Here is a 27,600-nt window from a genome sequence, read left to right on the forward strand (position 1 = left end):
AATAGCAGGTTTGTTTGTTTCGAATTTTGTGCAAAGCTACACAAGGGCTACCTGTGCTAGCCGCCCCTAATTTAGCAGTGTAAGACTAGAGGGAAGGCAGCTAGTCATCACCACCCACCGCTAACTCTTGGGCTACTCTTTTACCAACGAATAGTGGGTTTGATGGACACATTATAATGCTCCCACAGCTGAAAGGGCGAGCAAGTTTGGTGTGACGGGGATTCGAACCCGAGACCCTCGGGTTAAGAGTCAAGTGCCTTATCCACCTGGCTATGCCAGGCCCCTACAGTGAGTACATAATCTGTTACAGGTGCAGTACACTGTTACAGATAAAAATTAACAGCTCAGTGTCACTTTATTTGTCCACAGTTTTAATAAAAGTGCAATTAACCAATACTGTTAAAAATATAACACAAGGTAGTACAGAGTATACATCACTAACAGATGACAAATGGTAGGTTTGAATACTCTTGCAAGTTTAATGTTTGTTGAGTAATATTAAATTATTATGACTGTGCATAAGTAAAACTTTCTAGAATCTTCCATAAAGAAATACGTAACAAACTCAAAAATAAAGTGAGCCTCTGTTTTGTTTCCAGTTGCATTAAGTCTTTGTGGTGATAAAAACATTTAGAGTACTATTTAAACCTGCTTCTAAATCTGTCCTTTTATTCTTACTCATGTTCATCAGTGTAATAAAGTCAATTCTGTTGTACTCGGTCAAAGAAAATGATTACTGTGGAACTGCTGAGAAGTTTACTGAGAAAAACACACAACAAGAGGCCAACAAAAAGACAACATTTAGGGGTTGAGTCGTTAATGAGAATGATACAAACTTGCCAACTAATAGCATCTACTTATCGAGCTAGCTTGGCTGATGAAAAGTTGGTTTAACTGGAAAGTGGAGTGATGAAACATTATAGCTCAAAGTTATTAGAACTTGTGTATAGTTTTGTTGGAAGAATCTAAATTGTAGTAATATACAAGTAACCATTCTTGTGATCCCCCAGTTTCTACACTTCAAAAGCCATTAATTAAATTATGTAATGGCAAAAGTAGATGTTTCCATCCACATAGAAATTGATACAAAATTCTTAATCACAACTGTCATTGTAAACTTAAATTTGAAATATTTTTAAGTGGATTAAAAACTCAAGTAACTTTTGTAAATGTTTAAAACACTCATAAGGTCTCGGTTATGAGAGGGAAACATAAAAAAAATAGTGATCACGTGACTACTGATTTGCATATTTAAAAAGATCATGTCATCTACCCTTCATCTTCATATAAAATGAAATTATCGTTATTATTTCTGTAGTTTATTTATGATTTATTATGTTTGCTTGGAACCAATCTACACAATCACAGTATTGAAATCCAGTTTCTTGTGGCATGAGTAAGCAAATATACTGCTCTTTCTGAACATATTTATCGACATTTGATTAACACGTACAATCAGGTTTAATGTTTTATTATACGGAAGAATGATATTTCGGTCACAGGTTTGAAAGAAAGGACAACTTGTATTGATTGGTCAGCACAGCAGTATTGAAACTAAATTTTTAGTTGCAATAAGTCCAAAGACTTACTGTTGAGGTTCAGTAAAGTGAGGAAAAAACCTGGACAGTTTGAGTATGAAGATCTCCCAACTTGTATATCTGAAATTAAATTATAAAATTTATCCTTCATTTTATCAGTTTCAGTAGCAGTCTAACTAGCTGCCCTGTATCACCCCAAAGAGAAACTATTTATCAGACAAAATAAATTTTGATTCCTTGTTATATTCGACTTTTATAATTTCAGGTTTATTGTAGCCCTTGAGAAAAACAATTCCAAGAAAATTGTTTATTTCAATTTCAAATACCTGTATGTTTGTTGAATTTCGTGCAAACTACTTGAGGACTGTGGATGCTAGCTGGCCCTAATTTAGCAGTGCTAGACTAAATAGAAGGCAGTTAGTAAGCCATACCTAATGCCAACATATAGCAGGATTGACTGTAATTATAACACACACTACCCTAGCTGAAATGGCAAACGTGTTCAGTTACGAGAATATAAACACTGGACCCTCAGGTTGCAGGATGAGTGCCCCCTAACCACTTGTACAGTCCCAATGGCTCAGAGGGTCAGATGAGGCTTATAACGCCTAAAATAAACATTCAAGGCTCACTGTGGTAAATGGTGGCTTATATAATACAGACAATTCAGTAAGTTTACCTTGTAAATAACAGTAACTGTAATATATACTGTTTTACAGAGAACATGTAAATTAAGTGTAATTACTCATGGTTTACTGTTTGTTACAGAACAAACAGTTAAAATATTTCTCTGTCATTAATACGTAAGTAAGTAATGTGTCATTTAATATCAAGGTGAAGAAAAACTCCTGAACAAGAAATATACGGTACATCAAACCTTGTTTCTCTTTAAATCAATACCTGTAATAAAATGTTTCATACTTAAGTCAGAAAGTAATTGCTACACTGATGTGAAAGAGATATATTTAATAAACAAATTAAAAGGATCACTGTAGCAATTTTATCTTTCAAAATTACGAGTCAATACCTTGTGCAAATGCTTTTATCATTGGCCCGGCCTGACCAGGTTGATTAAGGCGTTCAACTCTGGTTTTGTTATCGCACTTATTCTGAGTATATGTAGCTTTTTTGGGATACTGCTGTGTTGTTGCATTAGCAATACCAGTGTCCTTCACAGGTTTGACAACATCTCATCGTTATGACGTTCCTAATATTTCAGTGAGAATGACAGACAAAATTTTGAATACTGTGTCACATGTTACTCAGGTCCCTGAACTTCAAGTGTCTTAAGGCAGAAGTTCAAATCCTACCTTCATTAATTGTCATATTCTCTTAAAGTTTAACCCACGACTTTAAAACAATTATTAAGCATTATATGTTCTTGAGAAATTAACAATACAGTAAAAAGTATCATATGTACTTCATTCTGACTGTTTGCAAGTTTGAATGTTTTTATCCACTCATGTTCAGTGTCTCTTTTTCTCAAACTCTGAATATTTGGGATTACTTTATAATATCCTGTTGAATCTCCAGTAGATCAATGTTATTTCCCTAAACTTAATAACGGGAGTGAAAAGTTCCTCATACAATTTAATTTCTTTGTTTTAAAACTAAGTAATTAAATGTTTGTTTTTAAATTCACATTTGGTTATCTCCTCTTTCTGAGAAAAATACAACCTTGATGGTACCCCACATCTCTCTTCACCACTCAGACTAATGTAACACTGAAGCATCCAGTAATTTGAGGCTTTAACATTCACTGTGTTTAGGCCTAATAATTGTGGTTAAAATCATGCTGGGGTCCAGATTTTCTGTGCAAGTTACATAATAGTCCATTTACACTGTTCACTGGATGAGTCAATCGTCCCCAAATGCTTTAGTGTTATAAGCCCTCAGGTTTAATACTGGGTCCACAATGTGGAAATGAAAAACCATGTAGCATAACATGATTTTATCCAAATTATTGGGTATGCTGGTTTATAACAGTATGTTGATTTTTAAGTATGAAACATATCTTTGTATAAATGTCACCAGTTATGATAAGTAGCATTATGTGTTTGTCCAATTTGTGAAGGTTATTATTATTAATATAATTTGTATGAGTAATTAGTTGTTAAATTAATCCATGGTAATTTCTTACTGTTAGTTAAATTTGTTTACAAAAAAGAACTTGAGGTTTTTAATTATATATATGTAGGATACAAAATCTAAAAGTGGTTTTTAGTATTGTTGTAATAACAAATGATTTATGCTTTTTGTCTGCTAAACAAAAGACAAAAATATAATATTTAAAGCTCGTATCAGCTCGTAATGTCAATGTATTTAAAGTTAAATCTTGAAGTACAGTGTTATACAAGTACAAAAGTTCAAGATATTTCTGGGCAGGTAAGAGTGCAAACCTTTTACTAATAAGAAACATTACACATTAATTTTACAGTCAATTTGAGAATCATATAAGCCACTTTGTTAAATAAGTACATATTACCTTAGCTTTAAGTAACACAATCCTGTGTTAAAAAAACAATGAAACACTTAATGTATATGAACACTGTGATTTTTTATCTTGTAACAGAACAGTTAAATATTTTTCTGTCATTAATTTGTAACGAACAATTGTGTTTTTTTCTTTTAGTTTTTAATTATGAGATGAAAAATTTAACTTTACAACTATAATGAATATAGAAAGAGACAGCTTGAAAAGCCAACTTTATAAAAAAATTATTTGTAATTGTGTCTTGAGCTTAGTGTCGTATTAAACAATGTCCGAGTACCCTTAAGGTGAAACAAGAATGTTACAAAGTTTCACCAACTGTAGACAGCATTTAGAAATTATAAATCACAAACATAGTCACTCCGGTAGATATATAAAAATGTTCTGTATGGAAGATCTTAAACATGAAAACTTACAATAAACCAGCGTGGGTGTTCAAAATGTTAGATCACTGAAGAAATGAAATTGTGTACATAAGTACCTTTCACAAGATTTAAAAACACAAATTCTGATGGTCGTTTTGTGTTCACATAACTTTTATTTAAATAATGACTGACTTTCCAAATTGAGAAAACAAATAACCTGTTATGTAAATTTTAATAAGTCACCAAAACTCTTGGCATAATATAGTCAGTGACATCTCTCGTGAAGTGTTCTTGGAGAAAAATATAGCTCAGGCTATTCCAAAGCTACAAGTTCACAGTTTTCTTTCACACTTGTGTCATGGGCAAACTCACCACCTGCTACTTTATTTTAAAATAATGTAAATATTTATCAAGTGAAATTTTAGTAACAGCTCTTGTTATTTTAGCAATATAGACTCAAGTATAATGTAGTAACAAAACATTAACTAACAATGAAACATGCCTCACACAAAACACTCGTTGAAAATGGATAATGGAACATACTGTTATTCTCGGAACTGTCCTCAACTTCAAGTTGAAACAAGTTGTTGCCCTCACATAATCCATCAAGACTTCTGATGATAACATAAGATGACCTACCATAATTCTGTCTGAACTTTAAACTGCTACTTGGCAAGAACAGATACTATCCCAAGATCAGCTTAAATAGTATTGTCATAATATTCACGAGAATAAGTGGTACTGAAAATGAAATATATTACAGTAAGAGCAAACAAGAATAAGTTATATGAAAATTAACTGATTAGCCAATTATAACAAAATGTACAAGTATATTTGAACTACATTATTTAAACTTCAATAAAAATAGTAGTAGTTTTACTGCAGTACATGCGACATAAAATTTCCACACTGATACTGAAAATGACACGTGCATGAATTAATCTAATAATTCAATCACAATAATGAAATTTAAGGTTAAAAGTTTTTTTCTTAAGAGGAAATTTTATTTATAAATCCAAGACATAAAGAGATTTTTTTTCCCTTTTGCTTTACTACAATTGTTAAAATTGTTTTATTTACACATTTTGTCTTAAAATTTCAGAGAATTTAAACTCATGTGAAAACGTATTTTAAAAATTAGCACATATAATTCTTAAGCTTACCAATACTTAATATTTTAATGTATAATGTTGGTCATAGCAAGGTTTGTACATTCTGACGTCATTCATTATGTTCAAATGTAGTAAAAGTTATATTAACTTTAGAACAACCACTATATATGTGTCTACAGCAAATATATTATTCCATTAAAAGTTATTTAATTGAAACATAATCAAACTAACAACAAAAACATCACTAACTCCTCATGACGGTTCGAATGGAATGAATCAGGTTTATCAGCTGTGACTTCACCCCAGGATCTTCTCCGAAGCCTCTAGTAGTTTGATCATCACGGCCCCAGCCGACTGCACGATGACAAGAAACACAAAATATATACTCTGTTACCACCTTTATTATTAAGACAACACACTTGTTTCATAAATTTTTTATTTACAGTTTTCTATCTTACTTGAGTAGCTATTTAATTTTCACTGTTTAAAATACAAGGTTAATTTTAATAATTGAACACTTGGAGTTCAATTTCCTTTATGTAATATACAGAAGGTTCATTACATTTTGTGTTTACAAGCCATGGACAAAAAGTCTTAAAAAATCTGTCGTTTATGCAACTTTCGGTGCAACAAAATTATTGTCTCTTTGTGCAAGGCTAGCAAAGCTTTAATTACCATCCTCTGTTCAAAAGGATACTGACTGACATCTGGTTTTAATTTTGAGTGATTAAGGTTTATTTTTAAGGAAGTATTAAATGTATGACTTGATTTGGGTGTCTACAAAAATATAACCGTCTTTGATGAAGTGAACACAAAAGGTGACAATCTGAAGTTTGCAAATTAAAATCTTCCACCACCAAACATACACATCCTGTGTGGTTGATGACTGGACCAGCCACTGTCGCAGTGTAAAAACTGTTGGCCTACAAATACTGACAGCTACTCTTATAACATTTTTCACAGCCATGAAGTTTGGAGTATTACTTTTTAACATTTTTTTAGTGGTAATGGGATGTGGACCATAGAACTTCAGATGTAAAGTTTGGCACACTTATCACTGAATTATGTTTACCACATGACAACTAAAGTTACTTAATAAGTTATAGGTGGATCTATTTTCACAAATAACATATAAATTAAACAACACTACAGAAACATACTCTTATGTATAATCAGAAGGAAACTAGTAAACAACAGAAGGCCAGTTAACTTTTCTCATCCATGTATGTAATCTTTTTTGTTAACTACCTAATATCGTTACTAATTTTGAAAAAAACAAACAATAAGCTTATGAAAATGGTAGATACAAAAGGCGTGATTAATGCTTAATCTGCGAAATAAACGAATATGACATTTTGTCTACTTGCGGACGCCAAGTTGAAAACTTACCCTGTCTCTGAAATGTTTTTAATATTTATTGTTCTTTCGTTATATCAATAGTTTAGAGCTTCATTAATATTAATATTTCTATCACTAAATAATACCGCATTGTTAAATACCATTAAAACAAAAACATGTTAAGCAACTTTCGCTAATTTCTTAATCTAACTCTTAACTTCTAAGCCTATTTCATATATTTTGCAAGTTGTGATTTGTACAGATTAATCTTTGTCACTGCAGTAAAACTACAAAAAAAATAGCATTACCTTTCGAAAGAAAACGTTCTTCGTGCAAAACAGAGACTGCATTTACCAAAAGTAAACCTGCTTCAAATAAACTATACAAAGAGAAAGTCATACTGTAGTATAATTTATATATATTATTAGATTAATAGTTACCAATACTAAACTTAAAACTAATCGTACACGTAATAGAATTTGTCGTCATGGGGTGACGTTAGCGCCATCTTTATATCAAGAACGAATTCACCAAACAGGAAACAAAACGTAATAACTAACAAATGTACAAGTCCAATAATCACGTATTATTTTTAAAAACAACAGACATGTGACTGAAATGCACAATAAAGACATAGAGAAATAGATACACGAACATAAAAAAAAAAAAAAAATTGTTGTATGACTACTAGCTCAAACCCAGGTTTTATCAGTGGTTCATCTGAAGTTCACGAAGACAATATTCCCTTAAGATTAGTTACTTAACAGATTATCTCATAATTATCACCTAAATAAGTTTATTTTTCTCACTTTAAATGTTCTTACTTATGACAAACTTACAGTTAAATATTATCTCTCATTTGCACAAGAAATTTCTAACATTATTTATGCTTATCAATGGATACTTTCCAGTCTCAACATTGAACCTTTTATCTACTGACTCTCCTCACGAGGAAATAAATAAAATACTTTAAAATAAACTTTACTTAAACTAAATTTAAAAGCTCACCAGCTTTTTGTGCCAATAGTTCAAAGAATTACCTTAACTGGCTGCAAAGAATATTCACGTGCTTTCTCTTCAACGGTAAACAGTTGTGGTAATGGGGTCAACTTTCACACAAGAGATTTGTAAAATGAGCAGTTGAGGTTGCTTAACTGTCCTACTGAATACAAATTAGTTTTATATAACACTCAGTCATGTTAACCATACATTTTTTTAGCTTTTGAAGGTGTTATCAGTTTTAATATTATATATAGTTGAAATTCTAAGCACCAAAATGGCTTCCGAAAAATTGAATATAAAAACAGAGATAAATAAATGGCTTCAGAAATAGTAAACATAAAATAAATATAAAACAATGGATCTAGAAATAGCTAACACAGGATTGATATAAAGACAGTAGTTCCATAAACCGTAACCGTAGAAATTAAAGTCAACAACTACAACTACACAACTAATTGTTTAGTCAAACTGAATGATTAGCTCACAATTTAGAAAAATATTATCATAATTCCCGACAGCTATCAAAATCCCACCTCCTCAACAAAGTATTTGTGGAAATACTGCTGATCTAAATTACTATTTTAATCATTGCATAAGACCCACATATTATTACATAAGACCATATTCAATAAAAATGGTCTACAATACGTATACCATAAAAACTCTATTGTTCGAAAGGTCAGAACTAAGTTTTGTTCATAAGTACAATAGTGTGTTCACCGCGAGTGTTGAAACAAATATTTTTTTTAGAATTATAAGTCTTCAACCGTATTGCTGAGCCACTAGTGGGCGATACTTTGATTAACTTGTAAGTACATACATAAACAATACAATAAACCTTTTTTTTAGGTTATGCACTTAATTCTTTCCTTCTCTTTAGAGACTTTAGTTCGAACTCCTGGAGAGGTAAGATGTGTTTCCTAACAGCTCCACTACTAATCTAACACAAGTAAGTTCCGAAGGTCCTATAAGGTAAGTCTTCACCCATGTGAAACACGTTATATTTTGTTAAAACTTCGTACATCCAGCTACATACTAGACTTTAGTATCAGCATAATAAAAAGTCCTTATCCGGGCTAAGAGGAACACCAAAACACGAGAACGAGAACCAACGGCCCTCCGTTTTTATCATCTTCACAGCTTCATATGCTCGCCACGATCGCTGAAAAAAATGTCCACATCCGAAACTGACGCTTCAGCTGCCATTCGCAACCAAGACACCAGCAGCACTTCCATCAGCAGCCAAGCATTGTCGGTGAAATATCCTCATTCAATATCTCCATTCAAGAATCAGATACCACTAACCATCCACAGCAATAAGTCAAAGAGAACCCAATGACTGACCACGTCAACTCGCCAACTTCCTCGGCAACAGGTCCCCAACAAAAACAACCTGCTCTGCCATTATCGTTGAAAGCATTCCTACAGTAGTTGGACAATCAGAGATTGCCAGACAACAAACAATCATCTTACTTCAGTCAACTTCACCGAAGTTTTTCACCTTCCTCGCGGAGGTCTGGTAATCAAATGCCTACATCTGAAGAATTACGTTAAACTCCTTAAGCCATGGCCAGCCAAAGCCTTCGCCAAAGCAAAACTCAACATCCACGGGCCGGGTAAATATATCCCCACGAAATCAATTGTCATCCGAGGTTTGTTTTGATTTTCAATTTCGCTCAAAGCTGCACGAGGGCTATCTGCGCTAGTCGTCCCTAATTTAATAGTGTAGGACTAGATGGAAGGCAGCTAGTCATCACCACCCACCGCCAACTCTTGGGGTACTCTTTTACCAACGAATAGTGGGATTGACCGTCACATTATAACGACCCCACGGCTGGGAGGGCGAGCATGTTGGGCGCGACGCGGGCGCGAACCCGCGACCCTTGGATTACGAGTCGCACGCCTTACGCGCTTGGTCATGCCAGGCCAATTTTATCATTTAATTAATAAATAAAACAAATAAAGTATATGAAATTTTGTTATTAAAAAACGTATAAAACATATTAGGATCTATCAATTTAAATTAGCATAACAGAAAATATTAGCTTCATTCAAAAAAATACAACTTTCCTCAGTATTTTATGTACAGTGGTTTGTCTCTTTTGCTGAATGTGGCGCAAAACTACTTAAAGGCTTTATTTGCTAGGCTTCTTTATTTCAAAGATGATATATTAGACTCTGAAAGTGTGTGTGTGTTGTTGTTTTTATAGCAAAGCCACATCGGGGATATCTACTGTGTCCGACGACGAGAATCGAACCTCTGATTTTAGCGTTGTAAATCCGTAGATTTACCGCTGTTACATCGAGGAACGACACTATAAGGAAATTAACATCATCTATCACTAACACTGTCATAAAATACCGACAATAGCACAACATGGTGAACAATTATTAACATATTCATTACCAGGACCTGTGTAGGAAAATTTTGTCTTTGGGCAAAATAAATGGGATAAGAAATAATCTCTGTGAAATTATATATGTAAAAAACAGCTGTTATGGGTAGAGAAAGCACAATGTAGAGGAGTTTTAGTAAAACCCGACAAACCCAATTACTTTAAACGTCCTCTTTAAATGTTGAAGCGACGTTTTTGTATATTTAGCTACAAATAGGTATCAGGAGATTTCATGTAAAGCAACTGGCGAGTTTTATTAGAATTGAAAATTAAGTATGATAAGTAGTGCGAAATTGTAGAATGAATAAAAACTTGTAGTTTTATACACATGGGATGAAGGAATAAAGAAATAGTTATGTTTTTCATTTGTCAGGGAGAGGCAATTGTTCACCTCCTCATGGCCACTATTAACCCAATTGCAATACTATATGAGTACGGTTTTCTTTTAAATGAAGTAATATACAGATATATTAGTGATGTCGAGAAACCCCCCCCTTGTTGAGAAATTTATATGCAAAAACGAGCCGTTTTTGCATATAAATTTCTCAACAAGGGGGTTTCTCGACATCACTAATATACGAGTGGGCTTGTTCTGGTGAATATAAATATACAACTAGATGTTATAAATTACAAACATTTTGGAAATAATAAGAACAACGAGAGACAGGGATCAATGAAAGGCAATTCTCACCAACGCCCGAGATAAGCAGGATACCCAGAGAGAAAATTACAAGAGAAAACTACGGTTAAAAAACAATTTTTGTAGGGCGCTATCTATAATGTTATGGTGAGTTAGAGAGTATGAAATTGGCGGTTTCTTTCGTTATAATAGAATGTGTGGGAAGAAAAGTATTAAATTTTAAGTATAATTAGTGTAGTATTAATGGCATGTTTTTTGTATATTATTTTGAAGGTAAGCTAGTTTTCAATCGATTTCATTTTGTCAACGTAAAATATGTGAGTTTAATATTGATTGATGCTAATAGCTGTATCTTACAAAACAAATTAGAACATTAAGGTTCTGATGTTGGACATGTAAAAACTACGAGTAAAAAAATTTGAAAAATAATTTCCAAGGTAAAAGTTACTTTGTTAAACGTGTCAACTTCAACTTTCGTTTGAGTTAGCTTGATGGAATCTAACTCTCAGTTGGTTATGATTATTCCTTAATTAAGTAATATGTGATAAAATTTAATTTAATCTTATTGTTTTAAGTTGAATATCGTAATTGAAAACTGAACTTTTAAAATTAAACGTAAAGTTCGAGGTGGTACTGAAGTTAAATTTATAGTATAGAGTCAGTACAACTAAGTTTAATTTCCAGTCGTCATATTTATATGATTATAAAACTTGAAAAGTTGAAATTTGATATGCTGATGATTCAATAATACAACCAGTAGCAGTAAATAAAGTATGAATTTAACAGCTGTTAATATACTGGTCTAGACCATTGTATTGTCAATTGTACTCGTTTGTATTCATTTATAGATTAATGTTAAACAGTTTAAAACAGGATACCTACTGATATTTAAGAAAACACAGCAATAAAGAAAAGTTAAAAATATTTAAATATTAACCATAATATTATTCTCATAAATTATACAAACATAATTTTATAGTTTCATTTCTACATAATAAGGTGTTCATTTGCTGGTTTTTACTATGAATTGTAATACTAGTCCTATATCTATAAATCACAGTATGATCCTTATAAGACATTTATCCTGCCACCTTTTGAACTCCATCATTCAATGCTGTAGCTCCTATTAGAGTTGAAAGCAAACTGTTCCTATATTTTAAACCTGTATACTCTATTCTAACTACCTTCAATTCTGTATTAAAAAAATGAATTTTTAGGTTGCAGACTTCTGAGAATCATACAAAATTCACTCATGTTTCCCTGAGCTTTTCTTTCCAATAAACATTTCAAGAAATTGTATCTTATTCCCGTACAATAGTTTTTTCCAACCTGCATTCATCTTTTCCTTGGACTTTTTTTTACAGTTTAACACTAATTTTTATTCACGATAATTAACATCTCCAGTGACATTTTGTAAAATAATCTGATGACCCCCTGAGGCTTATATTCAATATTTCTGTGTTCCTAATCTGACATCATGTTGTTGATAGCAGTTCTTTCCATAAAGTGGTCATCCTTTTTGGAAAATAAAATTGTCTTTACTGAAGCTTAGTGTGGCTTTTCCAAGTCTTAAACCTATGTTTTAATGTTTTGAAAAAAAAAAAAAGGACAACTTTTAGGGATCAAATAATTCTTTATTGTCCACAGATTCAGAGTTGGATATTTTTGTAACTTTGGCCTCTGTTTCTATAATGTGTAGGTTACTTACACGTAAAAGCTATAAAATTTAATTTGCATGTATGAATCCAGTCTAAAATAGTTTTAAATACTTAAGTGTTTTAATTAATTCCACATCTAAAGTTAGATGAAATTTTTTTTAATCATCTTAAATTTATGAAACAAATATATTAGATGCATAATCAAAACATCAGTTTAAGTATTAAGAAAAATTGATATATACTGAAGAAATGTCTTCTTTGTCAACAATGATTTTATTGTTTGAAATGCCACTTGTTTGTTGTGGAGAACAGTTAGAAGAATAAACAGGGAATGAAAAAAAAATTGTATTCTGGATAGGGAAGAGCTTATAAAAGATGTAGATATCTGTGAAAATGATTTAAGTATGTTAAAGTCAAAGCTCGGCATGGCCAGGTGGGTTAAGGCATTTGACTCGTAATCTGAGGACCATGGGTTTGAATCCCCATCTCGCCAAACGTGCTCTTCCTTTCAGCCATGAGGGCACAATAATGTGATGGTCAATTCTACTGTTTGTTGGTAAAAGAGTAGCCCAAGAGTTGGCGGTGGGTGGTGATGACTAGCTACCTTACCTCTAGACTTACACTGCTAAATTAGGGACGGCTAGTGCAGATAGTCCTTGAGTAGTTTTGCATGAAATTGAAACCAAAATGTATTAAACCTGACATTAAAAGGAATACACATATCTTTTAAGGCTTAACTAAAACAATATCAAACCAGTTTTTGTTACTTTCACATGATTTGAAATGAATACTTTCAAAAACTGAGCTGTAAACAGGTTTAATGAAGACCTGAAGTACAGATGTTGTCCGAAGAATCTGTCAGTTTTCCATTTGTAGAATGAAACAACTTCCACATATTTTATGTTTTTGTTCTCCTGAATTTTTAAATTGTGATTGTATGAATCCATGTTTTGAATTTGGTCTTTCTATTAACAAATATATTATTATTCATTGTACATTTTTGTGGTCACTTAAAAGTTTAAAAAGATTTCAAGTAATAAATAATGTTCTGTCTACCTGCTATGGTATATATGTATGTCAGTTGTGTTCTGAAACACTGAACTTAACATCAGATAATGTTCTGTCTACCTGCTATGGTATATATGTATGTCAGTTGTGTTCTGAAACACTGAAATTAACATCAGATAATGTTCTGTCTACCTGCTTTGGTATATGTGTATATCAGTTGTGTTCTGCAACACTTAAGTTGGCTGAAGTGTAAGAAAACTAATGAATATGAAAACATTATTTTTATTTGAGCATTCTATCTCTGATATCTTGAAATTCTTACAAATGTATAAACTTATAACCAATGGTTGACTGATTAATTTATATATGTTCACTTTTTAAGCAGGTACTATGGATGTGACAAGTTCAAGTTCCAGCAGAAATCAAGTCTTCTTTACCAACTTACTTTTACTTGGGTTTGATCCTGTTGGAATGGAAAAGAAACATAAGATCTGTTTTAAAAGGTAGTATGACTTGGCTCTTGGCCAGGTGGACTCATGCTACATCTTTATCTCGCGCTTATTATACCAACACTTACAAGGTTTCACACCTCATGGCTGCTGTGCACTAAAATCATACTGATCAAACTATTCTGTATGTTTAAATTTTGGATTTCATGACTCCTGTTTCAAGAAATTATGCATGATCTAACACACACTGACTCTTACATGTTAGAGAAAAAAATTGTCATTGGTTGGTTTCTCTGAGCTATATGAATGTCCGTAAGCTTTCACAAACTATTATTTTGTATTACTAGTAACCAGAAAATAAGGACATTTTATGAAATACCAATATTTTGTGTATTTTTAGTGTAAAGAAGGATTTGTAATCATGGAAAGGAACAAAAATTGATTAAAAAAAAAAAAAAGAAGAAAGAGGTCATCCAGTATAACCTGTGTATTAACTAATGTCATTAAAACCATGCTGTTGTAACTGTTGTCATCCAGTCCTAGATAGTCAGAAAACCAGGAAAGTGGTGAGGGGGCACACACCTGTGAATTTGTTTGAAGGACATTTACACCCATATGAATGGTTTAGTGTAGATTTAGTTAAGAAAGGTGCTACAAACCTTATATGACTGGCTTCAGCATGAAAACTTCTATGTAACCCCTATGAATAGAAATAAGGGGTATACCAGAATATTTCTTTGGTCAGTTAGGGGACTACAATCAAATGCTAAGCTTCAGTAATGTGTTGATTATTTATTGCTCTATATATTTTATCACATAAAGCCTTCATTATATGAACTATCATCAACAGTATTATGTAAAAATGGTTCATAAACTGATATAGATAAGATTTGTTTACACCATGTCTAACTTTACTAATTCATATTAGAAACTTTTTCTAATATTTTAAAAACAATGCTGCTAAGTCAGCTGAGTGAGATGTTTTATACTAGAGGTTCCAATACATTTAGCTTGGGGTCACCTTCCGCCCAAGATTTTAAGTGACCACTGACATATATAATGACTTAATATAAATTTTAAATAGAAACTTTCGTATGTTTTATTGTTACTGCAGTTTGTATTTTGAAGGATAAATATTGTCATGTTTTTCTTTTCAATGGACATTATTTTCCTCAAAAATATTTCATTGTTCAGTGTTGAAGTTCTAAAGAGTATAGAGCCTTCATTACCTAAAACTGTCTCATGGACCCCAGTTTGGAAACCACTGTTTTAACCCATGCTGCAATATGGTGTTTTAAGAACATTACTTTCTGTGTGAATTTTCAAAATTTGTTGTTCTTGGTTCTGTACTTTATCAAAACATTGAATATGTCGCGAATCTAACATTACAGGTTACGTTGGCACTGGCATGTCATGTATAGTTTTATATTCTATATTGACCCTAATAAAGTACGGTCGTGTCTAATATCACAGACTGTGTTGACCTCTGGTTCGGTGTTGCCATGTCTGATGTCGCGCAGATTGTGTTGACCTCTGGTTCGGTGTTGCCATGTCTGATGTCGCAGATTGTGTTGACCTCTGGTTCGGTGTTGCCATGTCTGATGTCGCAGATTGTGTTGACCTCTGGTTCGGTGTTGCCATGTCTGATGTTTGAATCTTCTACTATAACCATTGTTAAGTTACTGGTTATAGAATACAGAAATCACACTCGGGTTAAAGTGTTTATTATTAGCAGTCCCATAAGTATTCAAGTTTTATGTAATATGTAGTCGTGACATTACACGTATTTAAACCATTTTGAGTATACAATTTAGAAAAATACTCAATATTCATGTGTTAGATGTCAGATACATGTTTTTGTTATTTTTAACATGTACTTCCCCACAACAGAGACATGTTCCAGCTTCCAAACATACGTGCTTTCCAAGTGGTATCTCATTTCTTGTTCACTAAACTTGATCCACAGACCAGCAAAGATGTTTTCAGGTAAGGTAGTATTGTTACGTTTATTTTTTGCTGATTTTCTTGTACATATATTTAAAACAGTAGTAAACTAAATGTATACTATAATTTCTTTTTCTATTGGATCATAGGAATCTCACACCTAAAATTAACTAGCCAATTTATTTGATCATTTTTAACTGCTACAGATTTTGGTCCCTTCACTCTAAACATTGCAATGATCACTTTTAACAGTATGATAGTGAATTACTTCAATAATCATTTTATCCACTGGTGTTTGAACAGTGACTCAGGATATCATAATTAAGTTTCAGGAAGTAAAACATTTAAACTTCTAGTGCGATGTATGTTTTGTGTAGTCTGTGGGTAAGTGGAGGCAGCTTGAATTACACTATGTAACAACATTTTTAATTTTCCTTCTTCCTGAACAGAAAGTCTTATTTCTCAATAACTTAAGCCTAAAGTAAATGTAAAAGACCTTTTTTTTTTTTTTTTTTTCAATAACGAAAACATGATGGGAGACTATATTTGGGGGCTGATACATGAAAGTGATTTACATTACAGTCGCAAATCTCGAAAAACTACTCACTTCTAAACATTTTTGTATAACTTTAGTATAAATACATGTAAATCTTGATTCATATGTTGTTTTATTCCGACCTTGTGTAAATGAAAATGTGCAAATTTGCCTGTTTTTACTTAGAAAATAGATTAATTTCTAAATTTCATAATCCAGGTCACTAAAGCAAAGTTTGAAGTGAATAATGGTCATTTTCTGTACTTTTACAACACAAGCAATTAAGAAATAACACATACTATCCAGGAACAAAATTTGTGTTACATAATGTAGTCTTCCTGTACAAGTGTTTGCTACAATCACACACACACAACTTCGCAGACAATAAGCAACCTGTTGGACAGTCCAGGCCATCCCATTTACCATACTAAACCCTAAAATGAAATATTGTGAAACATAGTTGTGGAGATTAACTAACCCTATAAATGTTCATATAAACTGCAGTCAAATATACAACTGGTTCATCAACATGCTGTGACCACAGGTGTTCTGTCTATTGCTAAATAATTCATGTTTACGATGACGTTACATAAATTACGTCCGTTTGTTGTTTTATAGTGGTGTTACTTGTGCATGCTTACAGGAATTTCATTACACATATTGTTTTATTGGCTAGCTTGTTCATTATGACACAAGTCCTTGAGTAAATTGGTGTCACAAGATTGTTTTGTACTTTGAATAATGTGCTTACATAAACATTTCACACTTATCACTTTCGTGTTGAAGTTTGGTTTTGTTGCTAAGTTAATGTATGCTTTCTTGTTTTGTTTTATTTTAAGTAATCATATTACCCTCCAGTAAATAAATAAATGAAACTATTTCTGGTCAGTCGTGCCATCATTTACCAGAGAGATAATAGAATGCCTCATTTTCTCTTTTCTTTTCAAGTTTTGTCAAAAGTTCTACTTGAATTTGAAGTTAATGTATGTATAATGAAATACTATAGTGGAAAGATTACATGCAAACTTTTATTTTACACCTAATTCAGTTGCATGAGGTGGTATTTTAGTTTATAGTTTAAAGGTTTACAGCAGTATTAATTCAAGAAGCTAAGCCTACATCATGTCAGAGAAATTTAAAAATTTCATTGACTGGCAATGTGTGTGGGTGAATTAGCAGCTGCATATCATCTTTGATAGCATTTTTAAGCTGTTACTCAGCAGAAGTATGGGTATGTGTATGTCTGTTTATATTTGACAAACTGATGAATCAATTGTCACCAAACCTTGTGTGTGTTTATTTACTTATATGTACCTTTAGACTCTACCCACATGTCAGTCCTCGAGAACCACAGGTAATTCAAGTAGTTCTTGTTAAACAGTATCATAAAATTGGATTTTTGTAGAGTTTTGTATAGTTTGTTTGTTTTTAACTTTATTTCGACACTAATCATCATGACTCCTTCAGAACTTGTTGGCCAACGCTTGACAAGAAAGATGAACAGGAGTTTAGAAAAGCTTGTTATAACTGGTTGACTAAAATAAATCGGGTACGTTTGACTCGTCCATCTGTTTTGATATTAAGCAAGACAAAATTTAAATACAAGTGATTCTAACATATATCTGGAAATTTAAAATGATAGGTTTGTGTAAATAAATTATAATTACAATTAATTAAAACGCATTTTATTTGTGTTTTTGATATTAAAAGTAAGATTTCTATTTCATAGAATAACCTGTATCCAAGAATATTGTGGTTGAATAAAATATTGAAAATACATCTGAATCTTGCTAGCATATTTTTTTTTCCTTTGTTCATGGTTTGAATGAAATTATTTATAATTATCTAAGAACTGCTAATGTATAAAGTAAGTCGTAACATACGAATAAGATATTTGCTCTTTCCAAATGTTAAGGAGGATTCGGAAGCTAACTTTATAAGGTTTGGTCCTTCACTCTTCTTATCTCCTGGAGGTGATCGCTTCTGTTGGCTTTATCTATCTTTCTCATGCTACGTTCTTTGGAAAGTAACAAAAGCCAACAGTACTGACAAAGACCTGAAATGCTATCCCCATATCTCGGAGAAGGACAAAGCACTGTTAGGAATATCAGTGAAATTTTTCAAAGTCTCAACCCAGGTAGCAATGCAGCAGTTTGTGAAAAACCAAGAAACTGCTATATTTTTACACAGATCTTGGAACACGTATGCACAGTAGGTGTTTACAACTGTTATTCTTTTAAGTATGCAGTAATTTGAATTTCTGTAACTGTATAGTATTAAAGGTATACCAAAAAACAATATATATTAAAAAATAGTTTATTATAAAAAAAAACAAGCCAAAAAAATTCACATATCTGTATCCTGGGGATCCTTTCAAGTGGTGCAGCTTTTTGTTTTGACTTGAATTTGTTGTTTTTCACGTCGTCCTTCCCTTTGATTTTGTTCTATATATATATATATATATATATATATATAACTTCAGTATTAATATTTTCTTTACGTATATAAAAAATATATCAAAATTAGAATTTGGTTTAATAAGACTTTCACGGATATTTCAAATTTATCATAACATTAATGTTTTTAGACTTAGTACTTTTACAGAATGTTTTTTGGCATTTCAGGCAATTAGTTACAAAAAATCGAGAACTTAAAAGAAGAATCCAAGAACTGGAAGAAGAAATCCGAAAGAGCAGAAAACTGTTTCAGAGACAAGGTATCTAAGGTTTACGTCACTTTATTTGTCCACAGTTTTAATAAAAGTGCAATTAACCAATACTGTTAAAAATATAACACAAGGTAGTACAGAGTATACATCACTAACAGATGACAAATGGTAGGTTTGAATACTCTTGCAAGTTTAATGTTTGTTGAGTAATATTAAATTATTATGACTGTGCATAAGTAAAACTTTCTAGAATCTTCCATAAAGAAATACGTAACAAACTCAAAAATAAAGTGAGCCTCTGTTTTGTTTCCAGTTGCATTAAGTCTTTGTGGTGATAAAAACATTTAGAGTACTATTTAAACCTGCTTCTAAATCTGTCCTTTTATTCTTACTCATGTTCATCAGTGTAATAAAGTCAATTCTGTTGTACTCGGTCAAAGAAAATGATTACTGTGGAACTGCTGAGAAGTTTACTGAGAAAAACACACAACAAGAGGCCAACAAAAAGACAACATTTAGGGGTTGAGTCGTTAATGAGAATGATACAAACTTGCCAACTAATAGCATCTACTTATCGAGCTAGCTTGGCTGATGAAAAGTTGGTTTAACTGGAAAGTGGAGTGATGAAACATTATAGCTCAAAGTTATTAGAACTTGTGTATAGTTTTGTTGGAAGAATCTAAATTGTAGTAATATACAAGTAACCATTCTTGTGATCCCCCCAGTTTCTACACTTCAAAAGCCATTAATTAAATTATGTAATGGCAAAAGTAGATGTTTCCATCCACATAGAAATTGATACAAAATTCTTAATCACAACTGTCATTGTAAACTTAAATTTGAAATATTTTTAAGTGGATTAAAAACTCAAGTAACTTTTGTAAATGTTTAAAACACTCATAAGGTCTCGGTTATGAGAGGGAAACATAAAAAAAATAGTGATCACGTGACTACTGATTTGCATATTTAAAAAGATCATGTCATCTACCCTTCATCTTCATATAAAATGAAATTATCGTTATTATTTCTGTAGTTTATTTATGATTTATTATGTTTGCTTGGAACCAATCTACACAATCACAGTATTGAAATCCAGTTTCTTGTGGCATGAGTAAGCAAATATACTGCTCTTTCTGAACATATTTATCGACATTTGATTAACACGTACAATCAGGTTTAATGTTTTATTATACGGAAGAATGATATTTCGGTCACAGGTTTGAAAGAAAGGACAACTTGTATTGATTGGTCAGCACAGCAGTATTGAAACTAAATTTTTAGTTGCAATAAGTCCAAAGACTTACTGTTGAGGTTCAGTAAAGTGAGGAAAAAAACCTGGACAGTTTGAGTATGAAGATCTCCCAACTTGTATATCTGAAATTAAATTATAAAATTTATCCTTCATTTTATCAGTTTCAGTAGCAGTCTAACTAGCTGCCCTGTATCACCCCAAAGAGAAACTATTTATCAGACAAAATAAATTTTGATTCCTTGTTATATTCGACTTTTATAATTTCAGGTTTATTGTAGCCCTTGAGAAAACAATTCCAAGAAAATTGTTTATTTCAATTTCAAATACCTGTATGTTTGTTGAATTTCGTGCAAACTACTTGAGGACTGTGGATGCTAGCTGGCCCTAATTTAGCAGTGCTAGACTAAATAGAAGGCAGTTAGTAAGCCATACCTAATGCCAACATATAGCAGGATTGACTGTAATTATAACACACACTACCATAGCTGAAATGGCAAACGTGTTCAGTTATGAGAATATAAACACTGGACCCTCAGGTTGCAGGATGAGTGCCCCCCTAACCACTTGTACAGTCTCAGAGGGTCAGATGAGGCTTATAACGCCTAAAATAAACATTCAAGGCTCACTGTGGTAAATGGTGGCTTATATAATACAGACAATTCAGTAAGTTTACCTTGTAAATAACAGTAACTGTAATATATACTGTTTTACAGAGAACATGTAAATTAAGTGTAATTACTCATGGTTTACTGTTTGTTACAGAACAAACAGTTAAAATATTTCTCTGTCATTAATACGTAAGTAAGTAATGTGTCATTTAATATCAAGGTGAAGAAAAACTCCTGAACAAGAAATATACGGTACATCAAACCTTGTTTCTCTTTAAATCAATACCTGTAATAAAATGTTTCATACTTAAGTCAGAAAGTAATTGCTACACTGATGTGAAAGAGATATATTTAATAAACAAATTAAAAGGATCACTGTAGCAATTTTATCTTTCAAAATTACGAGTCAATACCTTGTGCAAATGCTTTTATCATTGGTCCGCCTGACCAGGTTGATTAAGGCGTTCAACTCTGGTTTTGTTATCGCACTTATTCTGAGTATATGTAGCTTTTTTGGGATACTGCTGTGTTGTTGCATTAGCAATACCAGTGTCCTTCACAGGTTTGACAACATCTCATCGTTATGACGTTCCTAATATTTCAGTGAGAATGACAGACAAAATTTTGAATACTGTGTCACATGTTACTCAGGTCCCTGAACTTCAAGTGTCTTAAGGCAGAAGTTCAAATCCTACCTTCATTAATTGTCATATTCTCTTAAAGTTTAACCCACGACTTTAAAACAATTATTAAGCATTATATGTTCTTGAGAAATTAACAATACAGTAAAAAGTATCATATGTACTTCATTCTGACTGTTTGCAAGTTTGAATGTTTTTATCCACTCATGTTCAGTGTCTCTTTTTCTCAAACTCTGAATATTTGGGATTACTTTATAATATCCTGTTGAATCTCCAGTAGATCAATGTTATTTCCCTAAACTTAATAACGGGAGTGAAAAGTTCCTCATACAATTTAATTTCTTTGTTTTAAAAACTAAGTAATTAAATGTTTGTTTTTAAATTCACATTTGGTTATCTCCTCTTTCTGAGAAAAATACAACCTTGATGGTACCCCACATCTCTCTTCACCACTCAGACTAATGTAACACTGAAGCATCCAGTAATTTGAGGCTTTAACATTCACTGTGTTTAGGCCTAATAATTGTGGTTAAAATCATGCTGGGGTCCAGATTTTCTGTGCAAGTTACATAATAGTCCATTTACACTGTTCACTGGATGAGTCAATCGTCCCCAAATGCTTTAGTGTTATAAGCCCTCAGGTTTAATACTGGGTCCACAATGTGGAAATGAAAAACCATGTAGCATAACATGATTTTATCCAAATTATTGGGTATGCTGGTTTATAACAGTATGTTGATTTTTAAGTATGAAACATATCTTTGTATAAATGTCACCAGTTATGATAAGTAGCATTATGTGTTTGTCCAATTTGTGAAGGTTATTATTATTAATATAATTTGTATGAGTAATTAGTTGTTAAATTAATCCATGGTAATTTCTTACTGTTAGTTAAATTTGTTTACAAAAAAGAACTTGAGGTTTTTAATTATATATATGTAGGATACAAAATCTAAAAGTGGTTTTTAGTATTGTTGTAATAACAAATGATTTATGCTTTTTGTCTGCTAAACAAAAGACAAAAATATAATATTTAAAGCTCAGATCAGCTCAGAATGTCAATGTATTTAAAGTTAAATCTTGAAGTACAGTGTTATACAAGTACAAAAGTTCAAGATATTTCTGGGCAGGTAAGAGTGCAAACCTTTTACTAATAAGAAACATTACACATTAATTTTACAGTCAATTTGAGAATCATATAAGCCACTTTGTTAAATAAGTACATATTACCTTAGCTTTAAGTAACACAATCCTGTGTTAAAAAAACAATGAAACACTTAATGTATATGAACACTGTGATTTTTTATCTTGTAACAGAACAGTTAAATATTTTCTGTCATTAATTTGTAACGAACAATTGTGTTTTTTTTCTTTTAGTTTTAATTATGAGATGAAAATTTAACTTTACAACTATAATGAATATAGAAAGAGACAGCTTGAAAAGCCAACTTTATAAAAAAATTATTTGTAATTGTGTCTTGAGCTTAGTGTCGATTAAACAATGTCCGAAAATACCTTAAGGTGAAACAAGAATGTTACAAAGTTTCACCAACTGTAGACAGCATTTAGAAATTATAAATCACAAACATAGTCACCCGTAGATATATAAAAATGTTCTGTATGGAAGATCTTAAACATGAAAACTTGCAATAAACCAGCGTGGGTGTTCAAAATGTTAGATCACTGAAGAAATGAAATTGTGTACATAAGTACCTTTCACAAGATTTAAAAACACAAATTCTGATGGTCGTTTTGTGTTCACATAACTTTTATTTAAATAATGACTGACTTTCCAAATTGAGAAAACAAATAACCTGTTATGTAAATTTTAATAAGTCACCAAAACTCTTGGCATAATATAGTCAGTGACATCTCTCGTGAAGTGTTCTTGGAGAAAAATATAGCTCAGGCTATTCCAAAGCTACAAGTTCACAGTTTTCTTTCACACTTGTGTCATGGGCAAACTCACCACCTGCTACTTTATTTTAAAATAATGTAAATATTTATCAAGTGAAATTTTAGTAACAGCTCTTGTTATTTTAGCAATATAGACTCAAGTATAATGTAGTAACAAAACATTAACTAACAATGAAACATGCCTCACACAAAACACTCGTTGAAAATGGATAATGGAACATACTGTTATTCTCGGAACTGTCCTCAACTTCAAGTTGAAACAAGTTGTTGCCCTCACATAATCCATCAAGACTTCTGATGATAACATAAGATGACCTACCATAATTCTGTCTGAACTTTAAACTGCTACTTGGCAAGAACAGATACTATCCCAAGATCAGCTTAAATAGTATTGTCATAATATTCACGAGAATAAGTGGTACTGAAAATGAAATATATTACAGTAAGAGCAAACAAGAATAAGTTATATGAAAATTAACTGATTAGCCAATTATAACAAAAATGTACAAGTATATTTGAACTACATTATTTAAACTTCAATAAAAATAGTAGTAGTTTTACTGCAGTACATGCGACATAAAATTTCCACACTGATACTGAAAATGACACGTGCATGAATTAATCTAATAATTCAATCACAATAATGAAATTTAAGGTTAAAAGTTTTTTTCTTAAGAGGAAATTTTATTTATAAATCCAAGACATAAAGAGATTTTTTTTTCCCTTTTGCTTTACTACAATTGTTAAAATTGTTTTATTTACACATTTTGTCTTAAAATTTCAGAGAATTTAAACTCATGTGAAAACGTATTTTAAAAATTAGCACATATAATTCTTAAGCTTACCAATACTTAATATTTTAATGTATAATGTTGGTCATAGCAAGGTTTGTACATTCTGACGTCATTCATTATGTTCAAATGTAGTAAAAGTTATATTAACTTTAGAACAACCACTATATATGTGTCTACAGCAAATATATTATTCCATTAAAAGTTATTTAATTGAAACATAATCAAACTAACAACAAAAACATCACTAACTCCTCATGACGGTTCGAATGGAATGAATCAGGTTTATCAGCTGTGACTTCACCCCAGGATCTTCTCCGAAGCCTCTAGTAGTTTGATCATCACGGCCCCAGCCGACTGCACGATGACAAGAAACACAAAATATATACTCTGTTACCACCTTTATTATTAAGACAACACACTTGTTTCATAAATTTTTTATTTACAGTTTTCTATCTTACTTGAGTAGCTATTTAATTTTCACTGTTTAAAATACAAGGTTAATTTTAATAATTGAACACTTGGAGTTCAATTTCCTTTATGTAATATACAGAAGGTTCATTACATTTTGTGTTTACAAGCCATGGACAAAAAGTCTTAAAAAATCTGTCGTTTATGCAACTTTCGGTGCAACAAAATTATTGTCTCTTTGTGCAAGGCTAGCAAAGCTTTAATTACCATCCTCTGTTCAAAAGGATACTGACTGACATCTGGTTTTAATTTTGAGTGATTAAGGTTTATTTTAAGGAAGTATTAAATGTATGACTTGATTTGGGTGTCTACAAAAATATAACCGTCTTTGATGAAGTGAACACAAAAGGTGACAATCTGAAGTTTGCAAATTAAAATCTTCCACCACCAACATACACATCCTGTGTGGTTGATGACTGGACCAGCCACTGTCGCAGTGTAAAAACTGTTGGCTTACAAATACTGACAGCTACTCTTATAACATTTTTCACAGCCATGAAGTTTGGAGTATTACTTTTAACATTTTTTAGTGGTAATGGATGTGGACCATAGAACTTCAGATGTAAAGTTTGGCACACTTATCACTGAATTATGTTTACCACATGACAACTAAAGTTACTTAATAAGTTATAGGTGGATCTATTTTCACAAATAACATATAAATTAAACAACACTACAGAAACATACTCTTATGTATAATCAGAAGGAAACTAGTAAACAACAGAAGGCCAGTTAACTTTTCTCATCCATGTATGTAATCTTTTTTGTTAACTACCTAATATCGTTACTAATTTTGAAAAAAACAAACAATAAGCTTATGAAAATGGTAGATACAAAAGGCGTGATTAATGCTTAATCTGCGAAATAAACGAATATGACGTTTAGTCTACTTGCGGACGCCAAGTTGAAAACTTACCCTGTCTCTGAAATGTTTTTAATATTTATTGTTCTTTCGTTATATCAATAGTTTAGAGCTTCATTAATATTAATATTTCTATCACTAAATAATACCGCATTGTTAAATACCATTAAAACAAAAACTTGTTAAGCAACTTTCGCTAATTTCTTAATCTAACTCTTAACTTCTAAGCCTATTTCATATATTTTGCAAGTTGTGATTTGAAGTTCACGAAGACAATATTCCCTTAAGATTAGTTACTTAACAGTTTATCTCATAATTATCACCTAAATAAGTTTATTTTTCTCACTTTAAATGTTCTTACTTATGACAAACTTACAGTTAAATATTATCTCTCATTTGACAAGAAATTTCTAACATTATTTATGCTTATCAATGGATACTTTCCAGTCTCAACATTGAACCTTTTATCTACTGACTCTCCTCACGAGGAAATAAATAAAATACTTTAAAATAAACTTTACTTAAACTAAATTTAAAAGCTCACCAGCTTTTTGTGCCAATAGTTCAAAGAATTACCTTAACTGGCTGCAAAGAATATTCACGTGCTTTCTCTTCAACGGTAAACAGTTGTGGTAATGGGGTCAACTTTCACACAAGAGATTTGTAAAATGAGCAGTTGAGGTTGCTCAACTGTCCTACTGAATACAAATTAGTTTTATATAACACTCAGTCATGTTAACCATACATTTTTTTTAGCTTTTGAAGGTGTTATCAGTTTTAATATTATATATAGTTGAAATTCTAAGCACCAAAATGGCTTCCGAAAAATTGAATATAAAAACAGAGATAAATAAATGGCTTCAGAAATAGTAAACATAAAATAAATATAAAACAATGGATCTAGAAATAGCTAACACAGGATTGATATAAAGACAGTAGTTCCATAAACCGTAACCGTAGAAATTAAAGTCAACAACTACAACTACACAACTAATTGTTTAGTCAAACTGAATGATTAGCTCACAATTTAGAAAAATATTATCATAATTCCCGACAGCTATCAAAATCTCACCTCCTCAACAAAGTATTTGTGGAAATACTGCTGATCTAAATTACTATTTTAATCATTACATAAGACCATATTCAATAAAAATGGTCTACAATACGTATACCATAAAAACTCTATTGTTCGAAAGGTCAGAACTAAGTTTTGTTCATAAGTACAATAGTGTGTTCACCGCGAGTGTTGAAACAAATATTTTTTTTTAGAATTATAAGTCTTCAACCGTATTGCTGAGCCACTAGAGGGCGATACTTTGATTAACTTGTAAGTACATACATAAACAATACAATAAACCTTTTTTTTAGGTTATGCACTTAATTCTTTCCTTCTCTTTAGAGACTTTAGTTCGAACTCCTGGAGAGGTAAGATGTGTTTCCTAACAGCTCCACTACTAATCTAACACAAGTAAGTTCCGAAGGTCCTATAAGGTAAGTCTTCACCCATGTGAAACACGTTATATTTTGTTAAAACTTCGTACATCCAGCTACATACTAGACTTTAGTATCAGCATAATAAAAAGTCCTTATCCGGGCTAAGAGGAACACCAAAACACGAGAACGAGAACCAACGGCCCTCCGTTTTTATCATCTTCACAGCTTCATATGCTCGCCACGATCGCTGAAAAAAAATGTCCACATCCGAAACTGACGCTTCAGCTGCCATTCGCAACCTAGACACCAGCAGCACTTCCATCAGCAGCCAAGCATTGTCGGTGAAATATCCTCATTCAATATCTCCATTCAAGAATCAGATACCACTAACCATCCACAGCAATAAGTCAAAGAGAACCCAATGACTGACCACGTCAACTCGCCAACTTCCTCGGCAACAGGTCCCCAACAAAAACAACC

At 31.9% G+C, this 27,600-nt stretch overlaps 3 protein-coding genes across 3 annotated transcripts; 1 reads left to right on the forward strand and 2 right to left on the reverse strand.

Annotated features, from left to right (window-relative positions):
• Nucleotides 1–4,537: 4,537 nt before the first annotated feature.
• Nucleotides 4,538–7,367, reverse strand: LOC143246888 (immediate early response 3-interacting protein 1-like). The gene is made up of 3 exons (XM_076494143.1): nucleotides 7,153–7,367; nucleotides 5,756–5,860; nucleotides 4,538–5,135 (listed from the first exon to the last, which is right to left on the reverse strand). Exons 1-3 carry the CDS (start codon nucleotides 7,241–7,243, stop codon nucleotides 5,080–5,082), a joined length of 252 nt encoding a protein of 83 aa, XP_076350258.1. The 5' UTR covers nucleotides 7,244–7,367; the 3' UTR covers nucleotides 4,538–5,079.
• A 3,662-nt stretch (nucleotides 7,368–11,029) lies between these two features.
• LOC143245865 (uncharacterized) lies at nucleotides 11,030–21,679 on the forward strand. Its single transcript, XM_076492120.1, has 7 exons — nucleotides 11,030–11,155; nucleotides 13,934–14,051; nucleotides 15,888–15,983; nucleotides 17,944–18,025; nucleotides 18,392–18,687; nucleotides 19,101–19,192; nucleotides 21,546–21,679. The coding sequence occupies exons 1-7, from the start codon at nucleotides 11,131–11,133 to the stop codon at nucleotides 21,677–21,679; spliced, it is 843 nt and encodes a 280-aa protein (XP_076348235.1). The 5' UTR covers nucleotides 11,030–11,130.
• Nucleotides 21,680–23,391: 1,712 nt separating this feature from the next.
• On the reverse strand, nucleotides 23,392–26,258 carry LOC143246895 (immediate early response 3-interacting protein 1-like; the record flags this gene model as incomplete). The annotated part of the gene is made up of 3 exons (XM_076494154.1): nucleotides 23,392–23,983; nucleotides 24,606–24,710; nucleotides 26,231–26,258. Coding segments are annotated over 3 exons (189 nt in total), but the record flags the coding sequence as incomplete, so codon positions are not given.
• Between the last annotated feature and the right edge of the window lie 1,342 nt (nucleotides 26,259–27,600).

The sequence above is a fragment of the Tachypleus tridentatus genome, chromosome 3 (assembly GCF_004210375.1).
Source record: "Tachypleus tridentatus isolate NWPU-2018 chromosome 3, ASM421037v1, whole genome shotgun sequence".
In the NCBI taxonomy this organism is placed as follows: domain Eukaryota; kingdom Metazoa; phylum Arthropoda; class Merostomata; order Xiphosura; family Limulidae; genus Tachypleus; species Tachypleus tridentatus.

Coding starts and splice junctions, on each gene's coding strand:
- LOC143245865 (XM_076492120.1), top strand. CDS start 11,131: ATGTTTTTTGTATATTATTTTGAAG. Junction 14,052..15,887: donor CATAAGATCTGTTTTAAAAG/GTAGTATGACTT, acceptor TCCCCACAACAG/AGACATGTTCCAGCTTCCAA. Junction 18,688..19,100: donor TCTTGGAACACGTATGCACA/GTAGGTGTTTAC, acceptor TTGGCATTTCAG/GCAATTAGTTACAAAAAATC.
- LOC143246888 (XM_076494143.1), bottom strand. CDS start 7,243: ATGACTTTCTCTTTGTATAGTTTATTTGAAGCAGGTTTACTTTTGGTA. Junction 5,861..7,152: donor AGAACGTTTTCTTTCGAAAG/GTAATGCTATTT, acceptor GTCATCGTGCAG/TCGGCTGGGGCCGTGATGAT. Junction 5,136..5,755: donor CATTCGAACCGTCATGAGGA/GTTAGTGATGTT, acceptor TTTCATTTTCAG/TACCACTTATTCTCGTGAAT.